At 52.8% G+C, this 12,080-nt stretch overlaps 1 protein-coding gene across 8 annotated transcripts in view; it reads right to left on the minus strand.

Moving 5' to 3' along the window:
* Positions 1–12,080, minus strand: part of DAB2IP (DAB2 interacting protein) — a 188,795-nt gene that overhangs the window by 14,809 nt on the left and 161,906 nt on the right. For all 8 annotated transcript variants that reach the window (XM_077143133.1, XM_077143121.1, XM_077143139.1 and 5 more), the window contains 7 exons: positions 10,999–11,152; positions 9,287–9,385; positions 7,783–8,337; positions 4,247–4,391; positions 4,008–4,152; positions 1,565–1,801; positions 832–1,033 (listed from right to left, as the gene is read on the minus strand). In XM_077143133.1, the coding sequence (XP_076999248.1) occupies positions 832–1,033; positions 1,565–1,801; positions 4,008–4,152; positions 4,247–4,391; positions 7,783–8,337; positions 9,287–9,385; positions 10,999–11,152 (1,537 nt within the window). The remainder of the gene's footprint in view (positions 1–831; positions 1,034–1,564; positions 1,802–4,007; positions 4,153–4,246; positions 4,392–7,782; positions 8,338–9,286; positions 9,386–10,998; positions 11,153–12,080) is intronic.

Consider the following 12,080-nt stretch of genomic DNA (forward strand, 5'->3'; position numbering starts at 1 on the left):
TGTTAAAGTCACCACAGTGGTGCAGGATGCCAGAGCAGCGAGTAAGACACATACATGGCAGTGTATGCGGTAAGTTCTCACTTAAAAGAAAAAGCTGGCATGTGCCTGTGCATGACGGTGTATATGCATTTACATGTGCCCAGAGTATGTCTAGCAGGCCACATGCCAGAGTGTTCTGAGTGGTCACCTCTAAGGAACAGGGCCAGGAGGTGGCATCTTCTAGTCTTGCTTCTCGCTACTTTTTTCTAAGGTGGGTGGCTCCCTGAGCCCTGGAAAGCAACAGATGTTCCTTGCTGGGGGGCTGGAGCCACATGGCTGTTAGTGGAACCCCCAGGCCAGGGAGAGCTCACTCAGAGAGACTGCAGCTAAGGAAAAGCCCCATCAAAACCATGGTTAGGGGTAATTCTAGAATGGTTTGCAACTTCTTGCCTGAGATGTGGGGGGTGCAGTGTCTTTAGTCAATCTTTTTCATATCAGTGGCTTCAAAATCTAGAGCAAGGACATTTTAGGTAAAGCAGGTAAAGGAATCTAGCCTGATAATATTTCTCAAGTGCACTCAGGAAGGGAGTAAGCTGTCCACTAAATGCTGCATCCACTGAGGCACTGCTCAAAGCTCCAGATGAGCCTACAGTGGGCGTACGCTGTTAGAGGTGCCGAGTGAAGCACTGGTGGAACGTGGCACTCGCCCACAAAAAGTGGAGCCCAGAGAGCTGCAGTGCATGCTGATAGAGCCAGGGTTAGAACCATGGGATCCTGACACCCAGGCGGGACTCCTGACTCACACAACCCGGGGTGGGCCCTCCATCTCTGCCCCCAGTGAGTGGTAGGCACCTGCTCCAGCTGGCTGACAGCCTCCCAGAGTAGCGAGTGCAGGCTGGAGAGCTCGCGGCCCAAGTCGATGTAGCCCTCGAAGCCAGCTGTGTTGGAGATGGTCTCAGGGTTGGAGATCTCCAGCAGGAAGCGCTGCATGTTGGTCCACTCATGCTCCAGAAATTGATTCATGAATGACATGTACTCCTCCTTGCTGCCAAACCTGGTGAGAGGGAGATGAAGGGGTGAGAGCCCAGGGCCAGAAGCATTCCAGCCCAAGCACTCCCCTTTTCTGAGACTCTACCTTCTTCCTCTGTGCCACTCATGCTCCTGAGCTCCCATCCCTCCTTATCCACTGGAGGAATATTAATCATTCATTTTAAAGTAAGGCTTATGAATATTAAAGAACATGGGAGAATCCTTATGATGAAATGTTAACTCAAGAAAACAGAAAGAAAAAAATATCTCGTCATTACACCTTTGAAAATTAAAGAAACTTTGCATGGAGAAATGATGGGATGATGGATATTTTCTACTTTGATACTTTCTAAATTGTCTAGTACTTCTAGTAGGGGGAGGATGGGCTATGGAGATTTTATTTTGAAAAAAGTGAGAAGAAAGCCTGAGGGAGACAGGGACAAAAGCAAGGCCTGTTGTCCTAGCCCAGCTCTAGGTGAGGGAGACACAGAGCCTAGCCCCTGTGGACTCCATCCCTGCCCCTGAATGTCTGCTGGAGGGAACGTGTCACACTCACTTGGCAAAGTTGGCCAGGTTCTGAGTAACCTTAGCGATGAGGGTGAGGGTGCGGGCAGTGCGGTCATCAGGGTACTCCTGCAGCAGGTTAAAGAGTGAGGGCGACATGATGGCTGGGCAGAGGAAGCGCAAGAAGAGGGAGGCACTGATGAGCCGCTCGCTTATGTCCGGCCTGCCACGGCTGCTGCACTCCTGCCGCCATGAGGCAAATACCTCTTTCAGCTCCCGGGGGAAGACGCTGTGTAGGGGCAGACAAAGGTGGGCCTGGTCATCAGGCAGGGCACCAGGACAGGAGGGTGCAGAATGAACCCTAAGTTTCAACCCCAGCTCTGCCTCTACACAGCTGTGGGAGCTCAGTCAGGCTGCCTGAAGCTCACAGCCTGGTCCTCAGCCTGGGGTGTGAGCTTGACCAGGTCACCTGAGCTCTGAGTCTGGTGCTCAGCCTGCAGCAGGACTGGTGGGATCTGATCGGATACTGTCAGGGGCACTCTAGGCATTTCCAGTCCGCTATGGTCAGGACTCACTTGGCCAACCTTTTAAGTGGTTCTTCCATCTTTTCATCCTAGAAGAGGAGTTCTGTGTTTTCTGAACCCAGCCTATTTCCCACTGTGTCACTAGCTTAGGATGATCTGAACAAGACCCTGGGACTCCTTGGGCTTGTTTCCTCACCCTTAAAGCAAGAATAAGGTCTGCCACATCAAACTCATGGAGCCATCTAAGACAGAGAGATTGATCAACTTTAAATGCGTTCCCCCAGCAAGCCCAGCATTTGACCCAGCACCCAACCCAGCAGGCTTTCCGGTAGTGGACACTGGAAGAACCAACAAGGGCAACCTTTAGCCCTGGGCTGGCGCAGACTGGGAATGGGGCAGGCACTGAATGGCAACTTCCATTGATATCCTTGTCTGGAACAGAAAAGTACCACTGACAAACACCAGAAAGAGGAAATGGAAAATCTTTCACCATGGATAATGGTTTCTTCCTGGGAACACAGGGGCAGAGGATGAAAACACTGCCATTACAGACAGGACGTGTGTTCCCACAGAGCGCAAAGTTCTCTGGTTGCCCTTCACCCCTATGTATGCCAGGGATGTAAAACATTGTACAATTTCTGGCCCAGCCCTGAGGTGCCAGGAGGGCACCACGTGAGACCTTGGCAGGTGGGCACACATCCTCATAACTAACTGTTTCCCCTGCCTCCTTCCCAAGACTGCGAACTCACTTATCAAGCCTGCCTTTACCTGGTTCTCAGGAGCAAACAACCCCAGAGTTCTCTCAAGTGCCCAGTTTTGAGCTGGTGGACCCACCGTGCTACCAGGGTGAGTTCCCAGTGTGTGCAAGAAACGGATGTGGACATCGGCACACTCTCGCTCTGATGAGCTCAGGCCTGTGACAGAGGGTGCCCAGGACGGGTGACATGAAGGAGGCCTTAGAGGGAAGCCAGATGGTAAGGACTTAAAGCAGCAAGGGCAAGATGTTTATAGGTCAGGGTATGGAATGAGTAAAAGGGAGGCCAAATCAGCAAAGAGTACAGACTGGCTGGGTTGAGGTCAGAGCACATAAGCCTTGAGATACAGCGAACATTGAGGATAAGATCTAGGGAGACCCTCTAGCTGGAAAATAAGCTCGCTGCTTGGGATTGGCAAGTGCTCCTTTTGGACAGGCACAACCATGAGGCTTTCTTAGCATCAGGTCAGTTGTCCACCACATAAGACCCTAGTGCCAAGGAGGTACCTAAGAACTCTTCCAGGGAGTTTTCCAGGGATTGATTCTGGCCCTGATTATGGTCTCACCTGTGTAGCCTACTACCACCCATCCCTGCTCCTTCCTGGGGGGCGGGCAGCAGCCTGTAGATACCTGTTCTTTTAAAGCCCAATCCGTTTTGTTTGTTCTACAGCCTTGGCAGGCACCCACATGTGGCCTGACCACAAGCCTGAGGCACGAGCAACATAACCCCTCCTAATGGACAAGGAATCAGGTTAAGCTGCCCACCAGTCCTGAGAAGGTGCCAGGCTGGCTGTACCTGAGCAGGGCCTTGTCAGTCTGGTTCACTGATGCAGCCAAAGCACCTGACACAGTACCAAGCATGTAGAAAGCGCATGCTAACAGATATATACAGATTGTGTGTCCGGACATTCTGGAACACTCCCCTAATTCTAAAAGGCCAAAAATGACCAGGACCGGGGTCCAGAGAAAGATGGATTCCAATCCCAGCACCACCACTCTGAAACTATAAGGCTGCAGGTCTATTACTTATTCTCCTCCTTATTAAACCTCAGTTCTCTTACTTATAAAATGGGGATAAGGTACTAGAGCCACCTTGCCGAGATAAAGCTGCAACAGGCCTAGCACAGCACCTGGCACACTGTGGGCACCTGGAAACAGAAGGACTGGAGTAAAATGGGGTGGGGGGCCCCCAGGGGGTCAGGGGAACCATCACTGACCAGTAGGAGTTGATAATCTTGCAGAAGGCCAGTTCACAGCACATCTTAAGGTTGCCCTGGTGCTCAGGGAGGTCAGCGGCCGAGCATTTGCTTGGATCCACTTCACAGTTCTCGTCTGACTCATACAGCGCTTTGATGAACTCGCCTGTGGCCAGGGTAGTCAGGGAGGGTGGAGTGAGGACCTGGTGGCCACTACCCACCCTCCACAACTGCCCCCTGCTGGCTTGCACCCTTCCTACCCAGTGCATCCTGCAGGTACTTCTGGCCCACCAGCTTGAGGTACTCTTCAATGGCCTTGGTGGCCAGCGTGTTCTCCCGGAAGATAAGGTGTTCGTTGTCCCCACAGCGGTCCACCTCTGACATCATCAAGTCTGTCAGAAAGTCCTGGGGAGGCAGGAAGTTGAGAAGAACAGGGTCTGAGTTTGCCTGGCAGGTAGGACCCTTGGATTCCAGACCTGTTCCCAGGCCAGAAGAGAAGCCACAGCCCCTTGAGGCTGATCCACTACCAAGTCGTAGGGGACCAAAAGAACAGACACAGTCTCCACCCTCCGGGGTTGCCAGGGAGCAAGAACAGGGCAGGGAGGCCTGGCAAGAGGAGGTGACATCAGAGCTGGGTCTAAGGATTGATGAGGCAGGCCTGGGCAAGAGCATGCCACATGGAGCTGGGAGTCTCCCACAATCAGTTAGCCAAAACAGTCAAATCCCTGTCTGGCCTTGACCAGGCCTGGCTGGGGGCCACAGCAAAATTACCCCCTCCCCATTCCTGGCCCCTACCACCATCAGGCCCAAAGACCTAGACAGGGCCACCTTCTTCCATGGTACAAGTAGTGGATCACTGCCATTATTCACACATCACTCTGATGGGGTCTCCACACCAGATGCAGGACTTGTTCCTACAGCCCCACAGGGAAGGACTATAGCGAGGCAAAGGATATCCTGCCCTGGAAAGCACTGAGCCACCTGTACTTAGAGGGGTGCAAGCAGGGACTGATGTCCACTGACAGACACCTTGGCCTGGGAAGGCAAGCTGTGGTACCACTGCCCCCTTGGCAATCTGAACAGCAGTCCCACACTGCTGTTGTTCCTAGACTCCTTGGAGGGCAGCTGTTAAGCTGCTGTGCCCATCAAGTGGGGAGGGGAGCGTGAGCCACATCTTCCCTCCGGGTTCTGAAGGGAGGCTGTAAAATGAAGCCTCTGCACCCACCAGCTGATAACTCCCTCCCTCTGGAGCTCCCATTTCTTCACACCCACAGTCAACCTGGGACTTGGGAAAGGGCATGAGGGAAATCAGAGAGAGATAAGACGCTCAGGGGAAGGTGACAGGTCATAGGCCACCTGGCATGGAGCCTGCAGGGCAGCAAGCATGGGTCTGGACTTCTGGTGCTTTGAAAATGTCTTACTCCACTGTGCAGTGCTGGGGCACTTTGAAAAAACATAAGTGGCTCTTAAACACAGAGTTCAGCTCTAGTGGAGGGACAGGAGGAGACAGAGGGAAGCTGCCTCTGGCCTGTCCTGGGGATCAAGCAACCTGAGGATTCCTTCCTGACCTCTAGGATCCCATTCTCTGAACATACTGAGGTATGGGTAAGTATTTCGTTTCACCCCATAGCCCCTACCCTGGCTCCTGCTCAAACCAACAGGGCCTCCTCTAAGGTAGATGCCAGGCCCCAGGCTGGGGTGAGGAGAGCTAGGACAGAATAGTGGGAATCCAAGGCACAGAGCAGAAAATTGACAAGTCAAGGCCACAAAGCTTTCAGGAACAGATGTAGTCCAAGTCTCCTGCTTCCCAGGTTCCCTTGTTCCCCATGTTGCATCGAGGGGAGTCAGGGACAGCAAGGGAGAAGCCTAAGTTTCAGAATGAAAACTCCTTGAAAAGCCACACTCAGGAGCACAGACAGGAAGGTAGTGAGCCACCCAAACAGGCAGCCTAGTCCTGACGGACATGCACTCTTCACCTTGGGAATGTGGAAACACCCAGTCTCCCCAGGCCCAAGCTTCTACTATTAGATCCTCTGCTTGTCACTCCAAACACCCTGTTTGTTCCCAAGTATTCCAGAGAGGGGAACACAAATGCAAATTGCCCCAGCAGCACAGATGACTTTCTACCCTCCCACCTACAGCTCCCCCGATTTACTGAGAACCTGCAATGAAGACCGGAGCTCTGCCTTCCATCTCTCTCTCTCCAAAGGGTGCCTCAATATGCCTCTCCTTTCAGCTGAGAGTTTTGAGTCCCAAGAACAAAGGCCCCTTCAGATCTGAATCTGCTTCCATGCCAGCCCAGCCTTCAGGAACAGCAACAGGGAGGGAGACCTCCCAAGCCTCTCACCTCCCCTGCTTCCTTTCTGAAGGTTACATCTTCTTTAATTCACTCTCATTTTCCCAGCACACTACTATCTTTCCTTCCCCGATGGTGACTAATAAATGAAGGACAGGCTTCTGTAGCGAGAGCTTGAAGGCTGGGGGTAGAAAGAAGGAAGTGGTCCAACATCTAGGAAGAGTGATTTCCTCTCCTCAAGGGCCCCACACCAACGTTTCTCTCCCTAGCCCTGCTCTTGGACTTGGACACTCCTAGAACAACAGGCCATGGACAAAAAGGGCTGGGGATTCAGCACTGGGCCCAAAAGCAATGGGGCTGTGGAGGCCTAAAAAGGTGAACAGGAAGCAGGCCAAGGGGCATACAGCCATAGCCTCCTCGGTCCCAAGCCTCCATAAGAGGATGGTGCAGCCTTGCTGGACCCCTGGTTCCTGACCTGTGCTTCCCCTGACATGAGGTTGAGGGCTCAAGATAACAGGGCTGATTCTTGTCTTACGCCACCCCTGCTCCCACACCACTCGACTCCCAAACCAATCACTGTTCATAGGCAGAGACCCAGCTCCTTTGCCTGGCATTCAAGGCCTTTTGCCACGTGGATGGACTCCAAGTCCAGTCCTCCTCCTTCCACTGTATGCCCTTTGAGCAGCATCCCCCAAGGAGAGAGTATATAGGGTGAAGATGGGGGACTGCTTTTGAGGCTCACAGAACCAAGCTACCATTTGGCTGGGCAGCTAGGAGTTGGGGAGCCTTGCAGGGATACCCAGTTCTAAAGGAGCCCACTTGTTTTGAAAACCAGGTGAGTGCATGGTGAGGTGTGGCATGGCCTGGTGTGCTGCTGGACCCATTTTCAGAAGTGGAAGGTAGAAGGAGAACAGAATGGGGAACTGAATCCCGGAAGTAGGGCCTGCCTGGTTGGCTTATGGATGACCCTAGTTTTTGTGGGGCTGTGGTTGCACACATCTATCCTATGGCTCAACTGCTGTGTGTATGTGTATCGTGAATCCATGTGTTGAGGTGTGAGGATGGGGCTGTGAAAGTGTCTATATGGGGCTCTCTGCTAAACTCAATGCCTAACCTCATATGTACGTTTAGGTCACTGGGCAGGGCTGGAGAAGCCACATGTGCTAGGAGTGGCTGACTACAAGATCAGCTCCCATAGAGTCACCAGGACAGCAGGGGAGGCACCTCAAGACAAATCCATGCCCTCACAACAAGCCACAATCCACTGGCTCCAGACTTGCCTCAGCAATAAGAAAAAGCCGCTCATGTTATGACACAATTCTTGGGTTCAGGCAGCCTACCTGGCTGTGACCAACGCCTCAATACCCTTGCTAGAGCTGTGACACATAACACGGACATGGGGGAACAGCAGGTAACAAGTGTGTATCCCAGGCCTTTCCACAGAGGCCTGCGGTGGGAAACCGTGACCACTGTCTGCTGGGCTGAGGTGCCCACACGCACCTTCACCTTGCCCGTGCTCTGCAGGATGTGTACCAGGGCGGATGCCATCTCCTCCTTAGTCTTGGCACTGAGGATGGGCTCGAGGGCTGCGCAGAGCCCCAGGTAGTGGTTGGTGATGTGCTCGGCAAACTCCTTGTACATCTCCATGGGCAGGATGGTGATGGTCTGGTAGCGCGCCTTGATGCGGATCATGGGCCCGGGGCCCTTGCTGCCTTTGGGGTTGGGAGTCACCACAGGGTACCACTTCTCCACGAACTGCCGCCCGGCCACCGAGGCAGCAGGCAGGCTCACCAGGCCCAGGTAACTGTTGCGTTCCTTCTTCTTCTTCTTGTCAGTCTCACGGTACAGGTGCACAGTGACAGTGCGCAGAGGCGGCAGGTTGTGGAACTCAAAGTGCTCGCCCCAGAAGACGTTGTCCGTCTTGAGCTTGCCTGTGGTGCGGGCATAGAGCACATCATCTAGGCACAGCTCGCACAGGTACTTCTTCTTGGCTGGCAGGTCCTTGGCTTCGATCACCCATAGCTTCAGGATGTGCTCCACGCGCCGGCTGTTGTCCTGCCCATGCACAAGGGGGATCATGGGTAGGCGGTCAGCTGGGGTGGCACCACAGCCCTTGCCAACCACCTGCCCACCTGGCCAGCTCAGATCCCTGCCAAGAGTTCTAAAATCCAGGAGGGACTCTGATGAGGGTAGTGTTGGGAAAGACCCAGGGTCTGAGACAGAAGGGGGAGGTACAGACAGACATGGGGCTGGATCTCTGCTCTAATTCAGACTGGCTGACCTTGGACAAGTGACTTAATATAAACCTTAGTCTCCTTTTCTACAAAATGGGAATAAAATGACACTCACAACTCCCAGAGAGTTAGAGATCAAGTGAAGAGGATCATACAAAGCCTAGCACATAGCAGGCTATGGTGCCATTTATTAGCTGTTCTTCAGTTTGCTCATCTGCAAAGTAACTGAAGAGATAACCAATGCTTAGGTCCCATCCTTAGTGGTGCAATGGTGACCAGGTCTTGGCCTAGGCACCCAATCAGCCAGGAGAGCCAACACAGAAGCAAGTGGAGTACCATGAACTTGATGGGGAAACCCAGGGAACAGTGGGAATACAGGAGGTCACCCAGAATGACCTGGGCCAGGAATGCTCACATAAACTGGAATCAGATGGATAGGCGGATAGGGAAATGCTAGAGGCAAGGGTACCAGGCAGAAGGACCCCAGGGCCCAACACCCCAAGAGCCCAATACTTTTCATTCTGGCCCAGCCTCCTCAGTTTATAGCTTCAAGAACAGAGGCCCTCAGCACCTATCTATCTGGCCAACGCTAACTCCTCTTTCAAAGTCTAACTTTACTGCCCACTGGGCCCTGCCTCTATATTGGCTGACCACCCCCCTGCTCCCAGCCGCACCCCATACATCACTCCCTCCTGGCCCTTCAGCCCTAGCTCCTGCTCTGGGTCTAATCTCAACCCCTCATGCTCTGGCAAGAGCTGACACAGGCCTACCTTATTGGGATGCACTGCTCGCCTCAGGTTCTCCATCCACTTATCCCGCTCGGCTGCTGACCGACAAGAAAAGCACTTGCTTCCTGATGACGTTGTCACCTATGGGGCGTGGAGAGAATAAGGTTATGTAGAAGGGAATATAGAAAGGCTGGAACAGGACTCAGGGGAAGTGGGTCACCAGGTCTACACCAGAGCCTTGGGAAGGAGATAGCATAGGGCTCACAATGACCCTATATTTCACATTTTATAAGGGGTAAACCTGAACAAGTCAACAATAGGAGAGTGGCCCAGTCCTGAGCCATCTGGCTCCCAATCCTGGCTCCTTGCCCTAGCCTCAGGGCCCTTTCCTGACTCTAATCTCCTTCTCCTTAACATGAGAAGAGAGAAGGAATGAATCACTCTGCCCTAGTCAGAGGGCAATGCTTAACCCAAGCTCAACCTCCCTAAAGGTGGAACCATGGGAATAAAGGAGACAACCAAGGATGAATACAATGATCACATCACTCCTCCCGATGGTTCTCTTTGGTCAAGCAACAGTGACAGCAATGACAGTAACAAGCCTAACATTTTTGTGCCAGATGGAGAACTGAGAATTGGGCTGCCTAGGCCTGCTGGCACTTTCTGTGAGGAACTCCTCTCATCTCCCTGTCCAACTGATTTGCTTATGCTTTGATCCCAGCTTAGACATCTCTTTGGGGGAATATTCTTGGCCCAAGCTCCTCCTGCTCTTTGTTGTGTGACCCAGCAGCCTCTATGGGGAAGGGCCTTCACATTCTGCAGCAGCCCTTGTTGTGGACTCAGGAAACAAGAACCAACGTCAGCCCATGCAAACAAGGAAGTCAGGACTGAGATCTAGCCCTGCTTGGCCAAGAGCCCTGAAGCAGAAATGGTCCCCCGTGGGCACAGGGTATGGGCAAAGCCACCATTCTACTCCCTCCCTGGGACCAGGAGGTTGCCACACCAGTCCCCAAAAGGTTGGTTTTTATTACCAGGCTCATTTCTCTCCCAGAGAGCTCCCCTAATTACACAACATTGTTGGGGGTGGGGTACAGGGAATCTTCCCAGAAACACAGGTAGGAAGAGAACATCAGTAACTAGAGAAGCAATTTTAACACCTCCCCCACCCCGAATTCCTAAGAACACTTGGAAATATCAGTATTCCTGGCCCTAGCTTGGTCTCAGCTTTGTATGACAACTCCCAGTTCTCTCTAGGTCTCAGTTCCCCATCTACGATAAGCGACTGGACAGGTAATCACCACTAAAGGTTTGGGAGCAGAGGAATGTTATGGCAGGAAAAATTCTGGCCTTCACTGTACAGTAGGGGAAAGAGGCCTAGAAAACAGAGGAATTTTCTATAATCCAACACAGCATGTGGGGGAGATTCCACGAAGAAGTGAGTAGGTTGCCGAGACAAGGGCTGTGGTGTCAATCAATTTCATTCCACACATGAGTTTACTCACTCTCACTTGTTGGAGGTCCCCAGCCAGCTTCATCTGCTAGCACAGAGTATAGGGCTCTCTCCAAAAAGAGCCAAGAGAGCAAGAACAAAGCCCACACCTCAACTTCAGCCAGCTAGCGTATCTTAGCAGACCAAGCACAAAGGAGATACTGTGAAGTGTCCCAAAGAGCTTCTGACTCATTCCAAGGCCACAGAGCACTCATGGAGGGTGGGTATTCAGGCACCCAATCCCTCTCCTTGCAGTGGGACGCACCTCGAAGCAGTAGTCCTGGCCCAGGATGCTGCTGTGCACAGGCTTGATAACCACCTCCTCCTCCATGCTGAGGTCCAATGCCTCTACCGCACTGCTGGGGCTGAGCAGGGACTCGTGGGAGCGTGACTCCTTCAGCCTTGGCATCAGATGGGACCTGGAGAGGGGACAAATGTGGGTCATGCTGGGTCTGCCACCTCCTCACTGACTGTCACACCCCTCTCAAACCAGCCTCCCTTTCTCTCCTTCCTTCCCCTCCCTTCTAGGAAGCCTGTCTGGACTCATCAGCTGGAGGGTATGAACCCTCCTCTCAATTCCTACTGTCCTTTCTGTCTTAAGACAGATGGGGGTGGTTAGAGTCACAGAGACCTACCAGCCCCATTTCCCCACTGTGGGACTCTGTGGCTCAGCCTAAGGGAGCAAGAAGCTGAAGATTAGGCAACTACTCAAGAGTTTAAACTTAGGACTAGAGCCTGTGGGGTTGGCCTGGCTTCCAAGAAGCCCCACAGACCCGAGGGAAAGGGCTGGCCTGAGCCAGGCAACCTTTGGGGGTCTGGTGCCTTCCCTCTACTCTGGTCCCCATCCAAGACTGATGCAGTCATCCTATCCCGACATTTCATCCACAACAGCTCTGCCAAAAAAAAGCCCCTTCTCAAATACCATCGAACTCCAGCAGCTCCACATAAGGCACCAGAGCCATAGGGACCTTTGCTGCTCCCATTGTAGAGAAGACAGCGAGGCTCAAATTTGGCAGGGATGTAGCAGCCTCTACCCAGTACCTGAGACCTTGAAACTCAGTCAGGGGGTCCATAGGCTTGCCACAAAGAGCAGACTGAGTGGATGCTACCTAGCACCCAAACGCAGCTGGAACCTGAACTGGTTCCAACAAACCTGGGTTAAATCCTCACCTGCTTTGCAGCCCTGGACAAGCCACTTCCCTTCTCTGAGCTTCAGATTTCTCAGCCCATCAGGTTTGGGAAGCACCTCAGATGGTATCTGCATGGGTACTTGGTAGAGTCTATAGACAGTCCCTTTCCCAGAGTCAACAGCACATGGCAGTGCCCTCCTGGAGCCCCTCCCTCCTA

Source organism: Tamandua tetradactyla, chromosome 2 (assembly GCF_023851605.1).
Source record: "Tamandua tetradactyla isolate mTamTet1 chromosome 2, mTamTet1.pri, whole genome shotgun sequence".
Taxonomy (NCBI): Eukaryota; Metazoa; Chordata; class Mammalia; order Pilosa; family Myrmecophagidae; genus Tamandua; species Tamandua tetradactyla.